Source organism: Osmerus mordax, chromosome 13 (genome assembly GCF_038355195.1).
Source record: "Osmerus mordax isolate fOsmMor3 chromosome 13, fOsmMor3.pri, whole genome shotgun sequence".
Taxonomy (NCBI): Eukaryota; Metazoa; Chordata; class Actinopteri; order Osmeriformes; family Osmeridae; genus Osmerus; species Osmerus mordax.
Window position 1 is genome coordinate 4,810,103 of NC_090062.1, and position 21,627 is coordinate 4,831,729.

The 21,627-nt window shown below is 40.8% G+C and overlaps 1 protein-coding gene across 1 annotated transcript in view; it reads left to right on the forward strand.

Moving 5' to 3' along the window:
• cdh8 (cadherin 8) overlaps window positions 1-21,260 on the forward strand; it is a 56,736-nt gene extending 35,476 nt beyond the window's left edge. Inside the window, exons 3-11 of the mRNA XM_067248509.1 lie at window positions 3,723-3,842; window positions 5,535-5,702; window positions 6,013-6,200; window positions 9,030-9,277; window positions 15,511-15,647; window positions 17,586-17,707; window positions 18,375-18,492; window positions 20,253-20,504; window positions 20,767-21,260. Coding sequence (XP_067104610.1) covers window positions 3,723-3,842; window positions 5,535-5,702; window positions 6,013-6,200; window positions 9,030-9,277; window positions 15,511-15,647; window positions 17,586-17,707; window positions 18,375-18,492; window positions 20,253-20,504; window positions 20,767-21,260 — 1,847 coding nt within the window. The remainder of the gene's footprint in view (window positions 1-3,722; window positions 3,843-5,534; window positions 5,703-6,012; window positions 6,201-9,029; window positions 9,278-15,510; window positions 15,648-17,585; window positions 17,708-18,374; window positions 18,493-20,252; window positions 20,505-20,766) is intronic.
• The last annotated feature ends 367 nt before the right edge of the window (window positions 21,261-21,627 follow it).

Genomic DNA, 21,627 nt, shown 5'->3' on the forward strand with positions numbered 1-21,627 from the left:
GCATGTGAGAGGGCGTTTCAGAAAGAGTAAAGGGTCAAACAGTCTTGAGAAAATTCTCGACAGGAGTATCATGGTAGTACTTCTTCTTTATTTGGATGACTGAGGGTCCACCCTGTCTCCATAGTTCATGATATTGAATTTGTCTGGAGGAATGAAGAAAGAGTGCAGAGAGGAAACAGACTGGGAGTAGAGGCCACGTTTGAAAGTACTGCGGGGGAGGTGTACAGTATGTGTCTGCTAGCATGAAGTGTTACCGCCACACCACACTTTCACACATAACCCTACTGCTGGATGGCGAGACCGTCACATTAGTAACATTTCAGCACTGTCATGGCACACATCAATTGATTTTGGCTTTTAACCATCTGGTAGAAGGTTTGTCACACACTCAAATCAGCTTCTGCTTTCATTCTTTAAAAGCGATTGTGCTCTTTCATCTGCTGAAGTTTATAGGTGTTTCACCATTGTGATTGCACCCGTGCTACAGGCGTCAAATAAAACCAGAGACAATATTCTCACAATTGAGTTTCCTCGACCATCCCAAGGCCCAGAGGTGCAGCCGACTTGACAGTCAAGAGTGTCCCTGGATTCTCTCCACAATATTGAGGAAGGACAAGCTAATCTGTACTGATTTGAAACAGTGCCAAACAGAAGCTTATCGAATCCTTCATTTTTTTATTGGAGGAGCAGAGAAGAGTTTGCCCCTCTGTGAGGGAAGAGGAAGAGGGAGCTATTTCACGCTTCACCGCTTCCACTGTTTTTCTATGAGGAGTTTCTTCAGCTTCATCCATTCATATGCACCCATTTTATACTCAGTATTTGCACCAGACACACCATTGATGTTGTAAAATAACTGTATGAGGTGTCTTTTATAATTCTCAATATGTTTAATGTTATTTTCTTCTTTTGCAATGTTTACACAGTTAACCTTTTTAGGCAGACAAACTCGTAATCTTTGAAAAAGAGTGCAATTTCCTATTTTCATTATATTTGAAACTGATAAATACCTGTGACACAAAGGATTTAATTTACGTTCAGACAATTTGTCATGACTAGAGTAATTTGGATTATTGCACACATCATTGGCAAACAGTTCCTATAATTATGTTTCGTTATGTTCACACACACACAGTTGTGTTTGCTTTATTTGATTAACATGTTAATTACATTTCCATAAAATCTTGTGTACACTTCAAATCTTCAAAAGGTCTTAGAATGGGGCTCTATGCGAGGGATTACATAAATTTATGTTGAGGTTAGCTTCTTTGTTAGTTTTCCAGGCAGTCAGTCACCATCTTGTCAGGGAAACCCCAAAAATTGATGTTAGAAAAAGATAGGGTCCTTGCAGTTATTCTCGGCAATGAAAACATGACCATGAACCTAAGAAACAGTTAAACTTATGGTGGGAAATTTAAGAGGTGCTCCCTGGCAACAACAAGGGTCATCACAAGCCTATGAATTACTAACAAGCGCACATCTCCAAGGGCCACTTGAGGCTCTCTCACTGTGAAATAATTGGGTTGCAGCACAGAACCCGGGTTTCCAGTCAAAGTGCAATGGCGGCTTTATGTTTTGTTCTGTTGTTGTGAGGGGCTAGCATTAGGGGCTAATCATTGTTTGACATATAGTATGTATCTAGTGGCAAAATAAGCAGGAATATGGTTTGTAAAGGGTCAACAATATCTATAGGCTTTTTTTCAATTGTTTAAATGTGACTTTGTGAATAGTGATTATTGCAGTATTTGTGGTTGATCACAGCTGTGTAATGCATCTTTTAGAATGCCCAGGGGTCAACTTTGGATTCTAGCAAGATGCATCATATGCTATTACATGAAAGTAAAGCAACTGTTCATCATTAAATGCCCAACCAAGAGGCCAATCTTCAAGAGGAAGAGGAGGAGGCAGGGATTTCTCTGCAATACATTGTCATGACCTAAGCAGAAAAATAGTTTCAAGTTTCAAGTTTTATTTTCAGGTGCACAGAACAACACAAGGTCAGACTGGGCACTGACAAGACAACGCAAGCAACCTAGCATAACATAACATATAAGATTATATAAGATAACATTAAAATAATAGTAATAAACATGCTAATGTACAAAACAAATTATGCAATATACAATAATACACATTATACACTAATACATATAATGACCTATACTAACCTAAAACAAGACAAGTGGGGTACAGTTAGTGCAATAGTGCAATATTGAGCTGAAAGTGACAGTGTGAATAGTAACTTAAATCTAATTGAAATGTGAAGACAACATTTTTATTATATTTGTATTTTTCGACACACATGAAAGTGTACTAAAATGTACTGAGTTTGTATGTTCGCATACTTATTGACATCTTGAATACATGTAAGTATGTTTGAACTTTGGAAGTATACTTTATGCATTTTTTATACCTTTCGATACACACGTTATTGCATACAGCAGCAACGTCGCCAGAAAGCAATTTTTGAGGAGTCACATCTTAAAATGAAGGGTCCACAAAAACCAAAAACAAATCGACAATTCCTTATTTTTTTATTGTAATCATCTGGGGGGGCCGGACAGATGAGGAGGCCTAGGCCCCCCCAGGTCCTCTCGAGGCTACGCTACTGGGATACAATTTACTATAATTTATATCACATGGGCACTGGACATTTATGTTGTTATTATTGACAAAATTAAGGTATTTGTTTATTTTAATTAGAAAGGCTAGCAAAAAGTCAGCAAGAGACTTCTTATCAGTGGGTCTTAACCTAGCATAATGTAACACATTGTTCTTAACCTAGCGATGCTTAGTTGAACACTTTCTGAGCACATTTTTATATTAACTATACAAATAGTGCTACGCCTGCCTTCAAGTCTAATTACTAGAGCTCATGTCATCACTGTGTTATGGCCTGCCTTATGTCAGACCCAGTGGTGGCTAACTGGAGCATTCTCCCCACGATCAGCCACTCTATCTCCTGCTGTAGCTAGGCTGAGACACCTGTGGCTTGGCCTGATGCCTTGTCTAACCATAAAGCATTTACCTGTGTTGTGTCAGAACACCTCACTACAGATTTTACAGAAACAATTACTATGCCATCTGCACTGTCACTGCGTGGCATCGCCCTTTTTCTTTTTTTCCCTCTTTCATCATTTCCTCCCACCTGAGCCTTGTGCTCATGAATATGTAGGCCACGGGTGTGGCTCGTTATAGTGACGCTTTTTATCTTTCAAAGATTACACTTTCCCAGTTTTTGTTTTATATTTCTTGCTGGTGATATTATAGCTTAATTATGCTCCTTCATGGCTGAGAATACAACTGGAATCTACACAAATTGTCTAAGCAGTGTTAACACTTATTATCTTGGTGATAGAGGGACAACAATACTATTTACCTTCAGCTGACTTTCATTGACTTGAAGCATCATGGAAAAGCCGACTAGATCTAAAAGGTGTAAAATGTAGACACATGAAAGCAGCAAGCAGCAACTTACTTGTGCTCCTCAACATACAAATTTCACATAATTCATAGCCATAATTCACAGTATATGGCTCTCTCCACATAAATCCATTTGTTTTCTAGCTAGTATCACATTCTTACCTACACTAGCTGTTTCTGGTTATATTTAATAAGATTAGACTGTACAAAATGGATATGTATATATATGGATTTGTGATTCCATTCTGCCTATATTTTGACAGAGTCATACTAACTGTCAATTTGACCTATGTCACCCATAGGTACACCTGTGACGAGGGTGACGGCCACAGACGCTGACGATCCAGTCTATGGGAACAGTGCTAAGCTGGTGTACAGCATTCTGGATGGACAGCCTTACTTCTCAATAGACCCCAACACCGGTGAGCAGTCTTTGTGATTCTACAATTGGGGTTTTCCTCCATCATCTTAGCTCAGGCATATTAGTGGAATCAAGCCCATATACTACGTATAGTATGATGCATTGATATAGATATGATTCATTTGAATGACACAGATACTATACAGCACAGGTTATAGGAAGATGTAAAGGTAAGTACAAAATGACATTCAAGGACTGCTATTTTTATGTATTTATTTACTGACAGTGCTATCTTTAAATTCCATCTGCTGTCTGTTTCTTGTTCAACCTTGACTGTTTTTTTTTTCTTAATTGCATTTTCAGCCGACTTGTTAACAGTGTGTCTGTAAGCAACATGATTAAATAATGGTGAAATTACATTAATAAGCAATGAGATGGAAATCGACAGCTCACAATTTGGAAAAACAACACAATAAACAAGCTTTGAGAGGGAGAGATAGAAACCTGCGTTCAAAATAAACTCTTTTCTATACGTAGACTTTAGTTATTGTCTTCATTTTAGCATTTCAATTACTGTCAGTCTTGTGACATAAACACAGAGGTGTGTATAGCAAACGTTTGAAAGAACAATTTAAGGATTAGCATTCTTGTTTTGCATGATTACTGAACACATGCAGATGGCACATTCATAAGAGCCAGATGTTTTAATGAATGTTAATGAAAAATAAAAGGTAAGGGAAAACAACTATTAGAATCCATCTGACACTTCCACTATGTAGGAAATGAAATGCAGTGAATAAATAAATAAACATCATGCCCCAATTCATCACTTGGTTAATGGACCGTAAAAAAAATAGTAGCAAATATCTATGGAAATGAGTGTTTGTCTTTCCTCCTTTTTCAATGATTAGGAATTAATTTGAATAGCTAACGATGATCAACAGAGATGAGAGTGCAGTGACTAACAGAGGATGACTGATGACAGTGTGTGTGTACATGTACGTTTGTGTGTGTGTTTGTTGGTATGTGTGTATTACATTATTATTTGGGGACAGGTACTGTTACCTAAATTCCCAAGACAGAATAATGTAAGTTATAAAATTGGTTATTACTCAAATTATACAATTAAAAAAGAAGAAATAGTCAAGGTATTTATTGTTCTGCTACTACCCCTCAACCCCATTGTCACCAGTAACAAAACAATACTTCAAAGCATCTAAAGAAAGTGGTGTAGCCTACAGTGTATTCTCTACAGAAATACAGCCAAATATGCTAACCTCTGCCAGCTCAGCCATCAACCCCCAAGCCCACAGTCATTATGAAAGCCTGGATGTGACCAAGGCAGGGTGTCATGCCAAAGAATGCCTTTATGAAGGTTTTTTTTTCATTTGATGAGTCTGTGGGTCTCTGTTTTTAGAGTGGATTATCCACTGCGCCCGCACTGAGCTTTTTATATTTTGCACGGTGGCTCAGTCAATAAGGTCCGCTCTGCATACAATATTCAAGATTATACAAGACAGACAGTATAATTCACACTCAATCAGAATACAAATGGTGGCAGACAGAGGTACAACACTGAACAGCAAACAAACAGGCTAATTTTCTATGCCAGCTCACTGCTCAGGCATGGCGTTACAGCAAGTCGCAGATCACAGTTTTGAATATGACAATTGCAAACCCGACTACCCTTTTTTGTTCTTGTCATGTCACAAGCTACAATGCTCATGTTGTTTTCCTTTCCACCCCTTTTCAGCAACTATTAAAATTGCTCTGCAAGCAATGGACAGAGAGATGAGGGAGGAGTACCTTGTTGTCATCCAAGCCAAGGACATGGGTGGTCACATGGGAGGATTGTCAGGAACTACAACAGTCACTGTGACTCTGACAGACATCAATGACAACCCGCCAAAGTTTTCTAAAAGTAAGAGTACCCTATAACATCAGTGTGGTTGTTCCTGAATAATCACACTTTTTATATTATTTTTATTAACCTTTATTTAACCAGGAAGGTCCCATTGAGATTAACAATCTATTTTTCAAGGGAGACCGGGCCAAGACAGCCAGCAACACAGCAACACATAGTTAAAGACAGAAGAACACAGAATGCTTAACATTGCTAAACTGAAAGTTTTATTCTGAACATTGTCAGTAATTGTTGTATCCTCTAATACTTCATTCATTGTATGAAATATTCTACTACTCAACTCAGTGGTCATGTATCTACCCTCCAGGTCTGTACGAGTTTGTAATCCCAGAGGACCTCAGTGTGGGGAAGCCAGGGGGCAAGGTGAAGGCCAATGATCGCGACATTGGCGAGAATTCAAAATCCACCTACAGCATCATTGATGGGGACGATAGGAATATGTTTGAGATCACAACAGATGCTCAGACTCAGGAGGGAATCCTTAGGTTGAAGAAGGTGAGATTTCCTCTTCCACCTCTAACTGCACAACCTAAACAATGTCTGTAACCACATCCTCAATATAGAGCCATAATCATTTTGCTTGATGGATAACTTCAGAAGAGTTTATAACCTGATGAGCAGCCTGAAACATACTGCATGATTTGTTTCTCTCCGTTGTCACAGTAGTCAAACACACACGATTACATGGAAACTACAGCAGAGAAAACAATGTTATAAAACTTGGAACTAAAAGACCACGAACTGTTGAGAGAGAAAATGTCACATGCGTTAATCTTTCACTGCCTACTCAGGCATCCTCCTTCTGCAATGCAAACACTCGTGAGAAAACTGCCGTACCTCCTCCACCCTACGCCTTCCTACTCAGTGCATTGGCGCATCGCTAATGGTGAGATGGACAAGATGGCATTACGACAGGACGCTAGCTGCCCACCCTCCAAACAGATAGTCACTGAATTTTACTTGAGAATTCACAACTTTAGAGAAGAGTTAAAAAAGAGTTCGACAACTGTCATTATTTCTGTACCATTGGCAAGAACAAACAGATGAAGTTTCATCGCCACCAACGTGAAATGGTGTCTTTGGTGTGGGAGGCATCAAGAGGAGGAGGGATGACACAGGGAAGTTATGCATATGTGGAAGAAATGATGTCGAGGAAATGATGAAGAGATGCATTGACTTTACTTCACCACTGAACCATTTTGTATTTCTCTTTCTGGATATTCTTGCTTTCCACAGTGAATAACGGAAATGCTATCAGAGAGTGGTTTCAAAAACAACTTCTCAAGATCAACACAAAGAGCATCCTAGTAGGAGGCACCCCCATTTGCATCCTTACATAGCAGCACTAGCTGTGTTCAGACATTGAGAACACTGAGCATAAATTGAAAACCCACAGTGCAGCTTGTTGGATTATAGAGAGTCAAGTGCTATATGAATTTACCTCCCAAAAAACAATAGGCAGTGACAGAAGGCCACATAGGACTATTCCAATATGGCTGACTCAGTGAGGAGGTGTCATGAACCTCTGAGTGTCAGGCCTGGTTATTTGAGAGGTTGAGAATAATAATGGTGTCTTGAAGTTTCAAGGGAAAACATCTAGGCAGACGTTTTATTTATTTATTTTTACTCTGTCAAAACCCATGAGATATTTATATAAAAATTCCAAATATTGCTGACGAGCAATATCTTTGAACATACGGTAGGAAGGAACAAGTGTATACTGTTGAATTGTTTTTTTAAATTAAATATATCAAATAAACTAAGAAACAGTACTAAATAGAGTTCAATATAGCAACATATTGTCCAAATAAAAATTAAATACAATATTCTATATGGAATCATCACAACAAAGACTTTGAAATGTTTCAAACAGAGATGTTTGTATTTTGAAAAACAATGGATTTGCATACGTCATCCAACCAGATCGTGTTTCAATTCAAATGGCAGTCTGATGATCCTCGTTGCAATATAAGACTGGTTCCATCAATCCATAACCACATCTTGGCCTGATATCCCTAATGTACAACCTCTTGATGTAAAATTGGAATTCTTTGAATCCAACTTGTGCCCTGGGTCCAGCTGTTCACTACTTCCTTCAGCAGAGCAAGGAGAAGAGAATGGAGGGAAGGAAGGAGGGAAGGAATGAGGGAACTGGAGGGAGGGTTAATAATGAAAGAACTCCAAATAGCTTCTCCTCAGACCGTGGCAAACGGGGGGGGTCTGCACGGCCTTCGTACTAGGGCCCTAACGCCAGGCGTGTGGACTTCAAAGCCCCCTGTCGGTCCAGCTCCCCGGCTGATATTCCCTCACAGCTGTGGCCCCTCCCTCCAGCCGGCTGGCGCTGGCCCTCCGCTGGCCCGACCCTGCCTCAGGGACCACTAGAGCCTCTCGTTCTCCCTGAAAACGCTGGAATACATTTCTTTCTCTTTTTTATCCCTCTCCTATAACCTCTCTCATTCCCCAAGCCAACTCTAGTCCCCTCAAGCGGCAAGGCCCACTTTTGATTTCCCTATAAATCCTGGTTATGGAGCGAGGAAGTGACTTGATCCCATTATTCTAGTAGTATAAGAGCGGCCAGAGGTGATTCGGAATAAAACTGTGACAGTCTGGGATGTCCGTGGAGATGCCAGATAGTAGAATTGTGACATGTTGCAATATTCAAAGTTGAGCTGTATGTCAAAGCAGTAGCATGCTGCAGAATGACAATGTGGCCTAATTGCAATCAAAAGGCAATCCCTTGTCTCACCAGAACAATTGTTCCAGATTTACCTTTGGAAAAGCAGAAAGCCTTTTTGGTTGGACACATAGTGTGTAGTGAGCATGCACTGCTGGTCCTTTAATGTGGATAGTGAAAGAGCTGACAGGGATGCTTCCATTATTTGCCATTCTTGAGGTTATTGCCAGTGAAAATCAAGTAAAATCATTATCGCCATGCAACAGGGTCACAAAATAATATTTTCAGGTAGCACAATTTCGCAAATCAAATTTTTCATTATTGCTTAACACATCGGAATAGAACATGTGTGATTCCATTAGATTAACCTTGTTTAGAGCCATATCGGTATACACAACAGATGCCATAACCTTATACAGATTGCTATACTAACTCGCTGATTGCTTGAGGTAAGATTGCAGTTATTGCAAATAATTCATTTTTGTCTTTCACCAAAGATTCGGTGCTTGGATTCTCTTCCCATAGATTCTGAAAGAATACAAGCAAGCCTCCTATTGCATCCAACCTCATCATGGTCCAAATGTTCATTCATCTACATTAAGATGTTTTTGCCATGCTTGTTAGTGATTGGGATATGTCCCTCTACACAGCCCCTGGACTTCGAGACCAAAAGATCTTATACACTGAAGGTTGAGGCTGCCAATGTTAGATTTGAACCCAGTAGTGGAGGGCCCTTCAAGGACACAGCCACAGTGAAGATAGCGGTGGAGGATTCAGACGAGCCTCCTATCTTCTCCAAGGCTACATATGTGCTGGAAGTGGACGAGAACGCGCCCATCAACACTGTCATAGGAACAGTCACGGCCCGAGACCCTGATGTCACTGCCAGCCTTGTCAGGTAAGGAGCGTAACAATGTGTGGTAATGTGTTCTTTATAAGATGGAGGTGATATTTTATAACACAGTGCTCACCATCTCATCCATTACTAGTGTGTGTCACAAATGGCTGAGGAAGGCTAGACATTTTGTAAAAAGGACAACATGACCTCACAACCTGTTTTGTAAACGACCACCATTTTCTAAGAAATTGTACAAATGACATTTTTGTTCTCTTTCTACGGTCTACAAGAAGGTCAGCCTGAATGAGCCCCAACACACTCTAGCTCCCATGTCGCGTGTCATTTGAACTCATCATGTTTGTCATTCGGCACCTGCACTTTGTGAGGTTGTGAGTTTTGCTGGTTGTGAGTTTTTTCTGGCTGTAGTTTCTATCCACCACAAGCTCCAGTTCATCATCAACTTGCATATTAAATTTAATAGTCTATTATAGTCTATACGTTGGTTATACAAGAAATGTGAAAACCAACTCACAGAAAGGTATTTGCAGTTGTGTTGCTTTTGAAATAACTGTGGAAACCAGTTTCTAAATTACAACTTAGCCAGTGTTCAAATCAAATGTATTTGTATAGCCCTTTTTACAAGCAATGTCACAGAGGGCTTCACATGCGCCCATAGAACTGCCCCTCAACCAACCTAAACCCTCAAGGAAGACAAGGAAAAACTCTCCCAAAAAACGAATTTCAGTAAAAATGGAAGAAACCTTGGGAGGAGCAATTTGGTTAGGGATCCCCTCCTCCAGAGACGGTTGGTGAATGAGAGATGCAGAACAGAGGATAAACATAGTCATACATCAAGAAAAGGGCCAATGGGTGTTGATACACACAAATATAAAGTTCCACTCAGGTCAGAGTTGGCGAATGTCAGTTTAAACAGTGGTAGCCACAGGGCTGGGGTCCTGAGAACAGCGCTGCATCGCAGGACAGCCAGGTAGAGGGACAGGAAGCGAAGGGACCAGGAACTCCCTGTCGTCCGTCAATGGAGACCGATGTCCACTTGGCGACTAGGTCCAATGTTGGCAGACCGTCATAGACTGATGTCCACTGGCCACCAGTTCCAACATTGGCAGACCGGCGACCAGGCAGATGTTGACAGCTCAACACCCCACACCACAGGGGATGTGTGGAGGGTGGCATGGAGTGGGGACAGAGAAAGAAGGAATTAGAGAATGCAAAGGAGCAACTAACAGTTACAAAAACAGTAAGGGTGATGTCCCCACCGGTCAAGTGTGAACTAATGTAGCAGTTTAGCAGACAAGAAAGGGTAATTTCCTTAGCCCTAGACACCAAGACAGCGCCAGCCCCACAAAATTGTAACATTAAATCTGTTCCAGGGAAGGGAAGCTCGAAATAAGACTGCCATGTCCTCCGTAGTCTCCAACCAGCAACAGAAACAATACCAGTAACAATCAAGTTGACTTTATTTGTAAATTCAAGTTATATGATACCCATGCAGACATAACAATGCTTGGTTTGTAATGACATTTTAAACTAAACATACAAGCACACACACAAAGTTCAGCAGCCGTAAAACTGATTAAACAGAAAGGTTTTTAATAAAGCTTTGTCGAAACTGTGTCAGCCTCCTTAATTGAAACAGGGAGTTTGTTCCAGAGCATAGGTGCTCTATATGAGAACATCCTGCCCACAGCGTTTTGTTTTGTTGATTTTGGGAACCACCAGATAGCCGGCATCTTGGGATTGTAGTGTCCTTATTGGATGATAGATTTTTAGGTTAGGAGTAGGACTGCTCTGGCTTGGACTGGGAGCCAGTGTAGGGAGGCGAAAGTAGTATAATGTGGTCGTATTTTCTGGTGTGACGGTGTTGGTTCCTTAAGAAGTTAGTTAGAAGATCCAACTGACTGTGGATCAGGATAAAGCAGTGACGTCATAACCATAGCCAGACATGTCTTGGTTTATGACTTTGACTGCTGCATTCCAGTTGTGTGACTTATTCTTGGAAATACCACAAGGGCACCTTGAGTACAGGTTATATAGGCAATTTCTGTCCGTCCACCTTCGCGTTTCATTAATTCTCCAGTGACTCAAGGACCGCATTCCCAGGACAACACTCAACAGGTTGTGTAATTGCATGTGGCATCGAGTGCAGGCTGGGAATCCTAGATTGGGTTTTGCAAAGTGCAGGGGAGTTCATCGTGTGCTGCATCTTTCCGATGAGAGATGAGAATACAGAGTTTACCCTTAGGGTCCCGTGTCCCCTTTAGAGGGGAATACATTCCGTGTGTTTCTTTCACCACACTATTCGGTGACCCAAATTTGTTCATACTTCCTCTGTTTTTTCTCATTGGTCTAGTATTAACTGGTTGTATTAAAGCACAGTCCCTTGAGTAGCACTGTTGTGTGAAAAACAGTGCCGTCCCAAAGGTTTTGATCATGCCCATTCTTTGGTTTGTTGTTGTGCGCACATATTACAACATTGTATGTTCTCTTGATGATGGAAATATTAGTTTCAGCTTTTGTCTTTTTGAAAATAGTTTCCTGTATCCCTCAATGCTAACCTGGTATGAAAACTAAACTGGATTTTATATACTTAGCATATTGCGAGGGAAATGGCACATTTTCAGAAGTGAATCGAAGCTTTAGGACATCATGCCATTATGAAGAAGTCTTGCGCCAAAAAGCTTTCAAGCAATCAGTGTTCAACCATAGCGGCGGAAATGTTTTTGATAGAAAATTCTGTATTTAAACAGGTTCTTTTTAGAACATTTATTTATTTTTCTTTTCAGCTGGACAGAAAACTGGCCCATTTTTCTGTTTTCTTTTTTAACATATAAGTGGTTAATGTGACATTACGTTCCCAGTCTGTCAACTGAACTGAAGTCTCAGAAAACACGTGCAACTCCACTTATGATACAGGAATAAAATGGCCTGACATTTCCCTGCCATTCGTTTCCCAACACTGATTTCTCACCCTCAAGACAAATGTCAAAACATACATTTTCTCCAGACATGGTGATGGTTCATCAACAATGTCAAGTTCTGTATTCTCATAAATGATCTGAACACATGGTGCTTAAAATTACATTGCATTTCTTAGACACTGAAATAATAGCTTTACCTTTACATTATATTTCATTGTTTACTTTATATACTATCTGCAGTGTTACAGCATGATGCTGGGTAAATTGTCTTACACTCCAATTTCCTCTACCCAGTGTGACTTTGAGCCTTTCTTCTCTGAGATGAACAATCCCTCAGCTAGGTCTAATGCCTTCTACTAAACACCATTCTGGTTGACTCCAGTAATACTCTTCCAGCCTTTACTCTTGTAGTATGTTTGAATATTATTCTCCTCATCATTGTCTTTTGAGGCATGAGAACTTAGTTTTCCAGTTGTGGATATACTGTAACACTCATCAACTTTTCAATGGGGTCATAGGAAGTCACATTGAAAATAATGAAAAATATGTAAAGAGATGCATGTGCGACCTCCATACATACTTAAAGGTCCCACAAATGAATTGATGAATACATTTATTATTAATGTAGGGCATCCTTTATAAAAACTCCCTTACTTTTCAAACAGAACATGACATTTATTGCAAAATTTGATATTTTCACCTGCAAATCTCCATCATGTTTGGTTTGCTTTGATATTATTTACCAGATGTTTGTTTATATTAATTTTACCTGATATTAGTTTAACAGATTAAATATGTCTGCTGGAAGTAAGGTATGACAAAATGACTTTCAGTCTCATGTGCATGTTTTGCATGCATGTGATTTAATCTTTAATTGTCTTCATGGTATCGTAGTAGAGTAAAGTTTGCGAAGGTTTACTAGATTCAATCTTTAGACACTTTGACTGTAATTGCTGTTCATGTAGGCGTTGAGGAGATCATTGTGCCAGAAAGGTTGTTTCCAGTCTGTCCCAGGTATTGTGGATCAGATTGCTCGCTTTTCTTCAAGCTTCGCTGCACTGCTGTTTTCTGTATTTGACAGCCGACATGTAGCATATGGCTATACAAGGAGTCATGCAAAAGAGAGGGTTTAAGTTGGATGCAAAGGCAATGTTAAGTAGATGTTGTGTAAGAGTACCACTTTGTGTGTCTTGGATATGCTTACATTTTTTTCTATACATTTCTTGAAATAAATTTAGCCACATAAGCAACTGGTCAGCGCTATAGAAGATAGCAAAATTAGTTCTACATCTGTGACAGTCCTAGGGGAATGTCTGACCTAATAACAAGCAGAATGTCATGGATGCATTGGTTCTCTTTTAAGAAAAAAAAAGTTTGTTCTTGTTCTGCTCTCCCTATTTTTACACACACACACACACACACACACACACACACACACACACACACACACACACACACACACACACACACACACACACACACACACACACACACACACACACACACACATTCTCATTCAGACAAAACAACACATATGTAAGAAAACACCAAAATCATTTTGAATGTCCTATAGACCCCTAGTGACTATCACTGACTGTATGGCATATAGATAGAAGTCTCAGAGATTCTTCCAGAATGAGGAGGTTGGCATGTTTAATTCAGTGAAGTTTGTTCTATTTATATCAGACTTATGATATTCCTACATTGTCAGTCCCCCAGACCTTGTATTAGGACACTGTTGTTAGTTTGTACACCAATTTGATGGTAGTGAATATGTTCAATAAAGGTCATTTCAATGTCATTTTACAGATCTCACTCTGAGAATAGTAAGAAATAGATTGCACCATGGATTGCTTCAAAATCCAACAAACACGACATCCACATTGCACATAAGTAGGGAGTCAGGTGCCTGAGCGGTTAGGGAATCGGGCTAGTAATCTGAAGGTTGCCAGTTCGATTCCCAGCAGTGCAAAATGACGTTGTGTCCTTGGGCAAGGCACTTCACCCTACTTGCCTCGGGGGGAATGTCCCTGTACTTACTGTAAGTCGCTCTGGATAAGAGCGTCTGCTAAATGACTAAAATGTAAAATATGTAAGTATTAGGCAAATATACTTAGGCAAACACACACACATACACTTGGATGCTCTATCTACAAGCAGCATACAATATCTGTTTATTTGCTTTTAATTCTTTTCACATCACATTGTCAGTTTGATTGGCAGGTGGCAGAACATTTCAGGGTCTGTCTCCCTTGCTCCACGTGAAGCTGTCAGAGTTTGACTGGGATACACTCAGTCTGCAGGAGCAGGCTCAGACTCCCAGGTGGTTTGGTGCCTGTCTGCCTGTCTTGAAAGTGCTCTGCGTCTGCTGAAAGAGTCCTCCTGGACCCCTCCTGCCCGTCGTCTGAGGGTTTTACACCATTTCATCTCAAAAATGGAAATGTCATGGCTCAATACGTTTTCCTCACAATTGGAATCTGGGGCAATGGATTATTTAATAAATTCCTTGTTAAAAGCTCTTGCACTTGTTGTTAATATTGCAATTGGGGATTTTCGTTTTGTCATCTTGAAAGCACATGGGTGTGTTAACACTGTTTGGTCTGAAAGTGATAAACCATAGAAGAGGAGGAGCAGAGGTCAGGGGGAAGGGACATCCTGTAAGTAACAGATGAAGTGGAAATGATCAACGAGATGAAGCAGATTTGGCATCCATGTTGAACAATTTGTATTTTGTGCATGACATTTTGTGAGGTAGCAATTATGGTGTCCTAGATACAATCACTGATAAAATATGTTTAAATTTTTGACTGGCAAGAATGGTTGGGTAGCCTTCGAACACTATCCTGTCACAATTCAGGCACAGAAAATATAACAAAGAAAAGTGAGACTGTGTGCGGTGTTGATCTAAATGGTTCCTTAATAAACCTATTAGGACGACGTGGTAGATGATGGGTATGGTGAACTCAAGAGATCAAAACAGCTCATGAATGACCTCAACACAAGAGACACATAAAGGCAGACAGATATCCAGTTTTTCTTAAAAACAACCGGCCTATTAGACCCAATAGCACTTTTTGCCTTCCCCTGCTCATCTGAAGGCTTTAATTAATCCTTAGATAATAATTATCGACTTCCTCCTGCTTCTCACTGTGTTTGTCGACTGGAACCTCTTGATGGATCCGCTTATCCAGAGACCTTCGGGATTGTTTAGTAGGGTTAGCTGTGTATAGCATGCACACATACTGTGTGTGAGTGTCTGTGTGCTTCAGAGAGTGTGTATTTGTCTGTGTGTGTGTGTGTTGGGTTGAAAGGCTGAGTGTGTGCAATTCTTGATGATTTTCTCTCTATTTTCAGGTACTTCATCGATCGACACACAGATCTGGAGAGGCAGTTCAATATCAACGTGGATGATGGAAAAATAACATTGGCTAAACCATTGGACCGAGAGACAGATATGTGGCACAACATCACAGTAACTGCTACTGAAGTCCGTAAGTAATATTTCAAGTGGAAATCTTTACTCTGTTTTGTAATCGGTAGCATTATAATAACATGATAACCAGTCAGAAAACAAAGAACAGATGAGAAAAACTAGGTGTTCACTCTCAAAACATCTTAATGTACCAAAAGAGGGAGTAAACATCTCTTTTCATGGCTGCAGAGTAAAGTGCAAACTATTAGCAAAGTAGTCCAAAAAGTTAGTCTGATATGATTTAACTGAATCAAGTTGCTCAGCAGTCAGTTTGTTTGAGCAAGTACCTGAAGACATTTCAAATAAGCCGTTTCAAGTCGAGCACAGAGTGGCTTGTTCCAATGCCAGCATCCATTAGAGAAAAAAAGAACGTCCGTGATCCAGGAAACGATACAAAATCTCCCAGGCAAAACCACCACAAACAACTCAAAACATTGCAAGCACATTGTTTCATGGGGCTGTACATTAAGATAAAACCATATGAGATGTTTACACTATTGAAAGTAATGTTTACAAATGTTGTATTATTATTGTTTTTATTATTATCCATGTTTGAATTGTCACACACAACAAAAGCCAACATATATATTTTTTTAAATATATATTTGTTCTTCTTTTTGGATAAATCAAAGGCTGATATTTGTAAAGCAAGCATATTTATAGAAGACTGGTAGTGATGTCAATCTTTCTTCACATGTAACAAGTTTGTCTTTTCTCTGCATATTTAACTGTCTTCCATGCCCTTTGGCAAAGTGGCTGTGACTCAAGATAGTACTATTGCTGCACTTGACTCATAGGAAATATCCCAAATAAATAAGGCTGTTTGCTATTCTTCATGATGGCGCATGGCGATGGTGTCTGCTCTGGCGTGAAGCGGAAGAGATGTGTTCCCAGTTCTATTTCACCACCATTTGCCACCCAAACGGGACGTTCTGCATCTTGCACCAGTTGACATCTGACTAATCAGATTCTATTTCCCCTCTGTCGCCGAACGAAAGTCACTTAAGCAGGGTACACAGAAAAGGCCCTTCCCCTCTCTCTCCTGCCTACTCTGTCCATCTGTCACTGTCCATCAAACTGTCTTTTCCACTTTTCTTCTCTGTTTCCTTGCCTTGGTTCCTCTCCTGTGCGATAAGCTGCTAGCTGCTAGCCATATGCTGTATACTGGATGGGATTGGAGTTGTCAGAAAAGTGAGGAGTGTTGAACTTCATGGTGTCCCTCTCCCAGAAAGTCACATTAGTACTGTAGTACGTAAACTAATTATGTGTACAACCATGTTTCTTGAAGCATCTAAATGTTTCAATCAAAATATTCAATTTATGTGATTGTTCCAAATTGTCTGAATGCAAATACACCGTAATAACTGCACAGCATGTCCTTACAGCTATAGTGTGCCAACTAGCTGGCAAGACCAAGTTCTATAGTTTACCTCCAGTGCCATCAGAATGGTTGACATGGATCACTCTGAGGACCAAATTAAAAGATAATTGCTGTAAAAGTTAGTGGTTGCAACACTGATTAAATACAATCATTTACAGGGTCTCTCAAAAGGGACTGTCAATTACCGGCTATGAATAATTCCAATAAAAATCTAATCTAATTAAATAGCCCTTTATTGTCTTTTTAGACTTTAGCTGCCATTGAAACATTAATATGCATGTTTTAACCCTCATGTATAAAACATGAGCGCTTACAGGGGATTTCAAAGCACTTTGAATGTGATTTTTTCTGGTCCCCAGAATCCTGTTTTGCATTCTTGATACCAGCTAAAACTCAGATTGATGTGGTGTCTCAACTGTCTCCGGGAATGAAATAAAGAAACAAAAAAGTGAAATCTAGGTCATGGAATTTACCTGGGATTTAATTTGCTGCTGATGTGCACTGTCCAATTGTTTTCCACTTATCATCTGTATTATACTCTCTCTCTCTTTCTCTCTCGCTCTCTTTCTCTATCAGGAAACCACAGTCAGATATCTAGGGCCATCGTAGCCATCCGGGTACAGGACATCAATGACAATGCCCCAGAGTTTGCTGCAGAATATGAGGCCTTCGTGTGTGAAAACAGCAAACCTGGCCAGGTAAGGAGAATTTATCAAGGCTGCCAGTGGCGTATCCCCCACCCCCCACTCCCCTCCACCACCCCCACACCCCCCAGTAATGATCAGCCACAGTGAATTATAGCCTATTTATTTCACTGGGAAAGTATAGAGAAGGGAGCGTGGCCTTCTTTTGAAACAGTCCTCCCCAGACACAATGTGTGGGACCATGGGGAATGAGAGCAGTCAGAAGTGATCAGAGTGGATCATAATTCAGGGCTGTCTTTCATGTCCTCCTCCAGATGGCACAATGCATCTCCAGCCAAAATTCCTGGACAAGTGCTTAGTAATCTCCTTCGCATCAATCCTATTTCATACAGAGGGCTCGCTCACGTACAATGGGAATTGAAGAAAAAAGAGAGGACCAGTAGGGCTGAATTCTAATTTACAATCAATCACAAAGACATACAGCTTAAAAAGACCCATGATGACAGATAAATAGATAGATCCAAGATGCTGAAAGTGTGCCAGATGAGACAGGTTCTCATATATGATCCTCTCAAACTTTTGGAATGAATGAGGCATATTTTTTTATCTCATCCGTGCCAGTGTTACAGTCAGACATGTTGTGATGGAGAAAAAATAACTGAGTATTGAATTACTTGGCTTTGCCCCCAAACCCTATTCGGTTCCTTCTGTGTTTCTTTAGGTTATTCAAGTTCTTACTGCCATCGACAGAGACGACCCTGTGCAGGGACATTACTTTGAATACCGCCTCATCCCGGAGATGCTGAACAACCCAAACTTCACCATCAAAAACAACGGAGGTGAGGAGAAAGCGACAAAAACATACGACATTCTTAAAACTTATTTTCCTATTTTGTACACATCCTCGGGCATGCTTAGTCCAAACGAAGACAAAATGTGGTGGATTAGTGTACCCTGTAGTTAGCAGATGTGCCATTGTCTGGACACCAGATATTCTTTACTCCCCAGTGCATTTTGAAAGAAAGCAAATGAGTGGCATCCAAATGGTGTTCTGGAAAAGTCTTGAGGCTCAATGTAGGGTGACTTCCTGAGAGCTGCTGTAGTTTAGCAGATGGCGCTAAATTAGTTTGCTAAATACTGTGATTGGTTTAACAGCAGACTTGCTGGACTTCTTCTCTTACCCCTCCCCCGATTCCCTCCCTCAATACCCTGCCTCCTCTCCATTACTTTGTGTGAAGAGCTTCACCCTGATGTTGCTTAGTATTTTCAAAGAGCTCGAGGCAACAAGTCTTCATCTGGTACTGCCCGTCTGTTTGGATGCAAAGGCTGGAGGCTGTAGGCAGGAGGAACTACTGTGTGTAGTTCTTAGCAGAAGGAACGCACGTATATGATAAAACTGGGACATCAAATGGATCAACCTTTTTTATTTATTTGTTATCTAAATCGAAACCTGCCACCATGGAAACAGGTATATTAAGCAGCCAACACGATAAGACGCTGGAAACTTACCTTGGGTCAACCTCTTCGCGAAAGAGAAAACAGGCAACATTCTTCTTGATTATGATATTGCCTGTTGATTATACTATACTATATTATTTATGTATAACTTTTTTATTTGTATAAATGCTTCTCCCATAGACCCCCAGGACCCAAATCCTCATAGAAGACAATGGAAAACTCTTTCTAATCCAAGTTCCTAAAAATAAAACAGTAATTACCTGTGACACGTCTAGTTTGAAGGAGCAAGACCCAAGTATATTGTGGGAGTCAGGTGGCTGAGCGGTTAGGGAAGCGGGCTTGTAATCAGAAGGTTGCCAGTTCGATTCCCGGCCGTGCCAGATGACGTTGTGTCCTTGGGCAAGGCACTTCACCCTACTTGCCTCGGGGAGAATGTCCCTGTACTTACTGTAAGTCGCTCTGGATAAGAGCGTCTGCTAAATGACTAAATGTAAATGTAAACCCTGGTTCTTGGTGTAAACATGTACACACTACTGTCTCAGGTATAAACAGCTCTCGGTGGAATGGTGTATTGGATGTAAAGCAGAACAGTTGAGTCAAGTAGCAGTGGTGTATTTGGAGCCCATACATGACTATTCAAAGCCTTTCTGAAGTGTCAATACTTCACAAGAGAGAAGTGAATCCTCCACCTCTCGTGTGGCTATTTCCATCTGTGCGCAGCACAAGAAGCAGAGGCACTCCAGGGAAGAGTCACGGCCCCTGTGAATCTGTATGCGTGTGTGTTTTGTGATGATGTGTCTAATTGTAACTGTGCTCTGGATGGAAAGTAGTCCACTCCCACAAGGGAACAGGGGTTAGGCAGTAGCCGCAGAAGAACCTGACCAACAGCACACAGGATGTTAAGGACCCTAGCCATTCTATTTCTGTGTTAGTTAAAGTACTTAGGAAATTGCTCCTCCGCCTTCTGTAGACAATCAATGGACCATGCAGCATGTTAGAGCTGGAATCTGAATAGAGTTGCCACGACATTCAAGAAGGGATCAAATGCCAGTTGCATCTGGAAATACAGCTAATGAACACAGATTTCAGTTTAATTAACTTATTTCATTCACGGTCTTATTGTTGTCTCTCATCTACGCAGACAATACCGTTAGCGTCTTGGCCAAGCATGACAATTTCCGACGACAGAAACAGGAAATGTACCTTCTACCTATCATTGTGACGGACAACGGGAACCCACCAATGAGCAGCACCAACACTTTGATCATCCGAGTCTGTGGATGCAGCAAGGAGGGAATTGTCCAGTCATGCAACGTTGAGGCCTACGTCCTGCCTATTGGTCTCAGCATGGGAGCTCTCATCGCCATTCTGGCCTGCATAATATTGCTTTTAGGTATGCCAGTTCAATGCAGATGTATTCACTTTGTCTGACCTGTAAGACAAAAGTTTACACCCATGGGATGTACAGTTTATAGATATAAAGCTGATCCAGGTCACATGCTTATTATGTCACTCATATTCACTTATTCACTTCACATACTCATATTCACTTATTTTGAATATCTGACTTGTACCGTCTGCTTTCTAGACTACAACAAAGGTAACATTGTCTGGTAGACTTTACAAATTACATATTGTATTACTCTGTTTGACAGTGATCGTGGTGCTGTTTGTGACACTGAGGCGACACAAGAATGAGCCTTTAATCATCAAAGATGACGAGGATGTGAGGGAGAACATAATCCGCTACGATGATGAGGGCGGCGGCGAGGAGGACACGGAGGCCTTCGACATTGCCACGCTGCAGAACCCCGACGGCATCAACGGATACCTTCCACGCAAGGACATCAAGCCAGACCTGCAGTTCATGCCTCGACAGGGCCAACATTCCGGCCCTAATGGCGTAGACGTGGACGAGTTCATCAACGTTCGACTTCACGAGGCCGACAACGACCCCACAGCCCCGCCTTATGACTCCATCCAAATCTATGGCTACGAGGGAAGGGGCTCCATCGCCGGGTCGCTAAGCTCCTTGGAGACGGCTTCGTCTGACTCGGACCAGAACTATGACTACCTCAGAGAATGGGGTCCACGTTTCAGAAGACTTGGGGAACTCTACTCCGTAGGGGAAAGTGACCGAGAGACTTGACCTTGCGATCTTAAGAGACCCCTTTGATTTTTTGTCCACATACTTGTGTATTAATGCTAGGGGATGTGCCGGCTTTTAGAAACAGCTGTTTAAAAAAGGGGGCCACCTTTTTGTATTCTTCTTAGGGTGAAGTAATAGCAGTCATCTACCACATCAAGCGCATTGTAATTGTTGAGACAAACTTAACAATGTTTATATTAAAAGATCTATGATTCTTGTGGAGTGTAACTTAGATTCCGTCGTGGAGTGTCTTGCAGTTTTTTGGGTGTTTTGTCATTTGCTGTGACTGCCAGAGGCATAAAGATCCTGGAATTCTGGTAGTCGTTTGATGAGACGTGACAAAGAGAAGTAGAGCAAGGTAATTTAG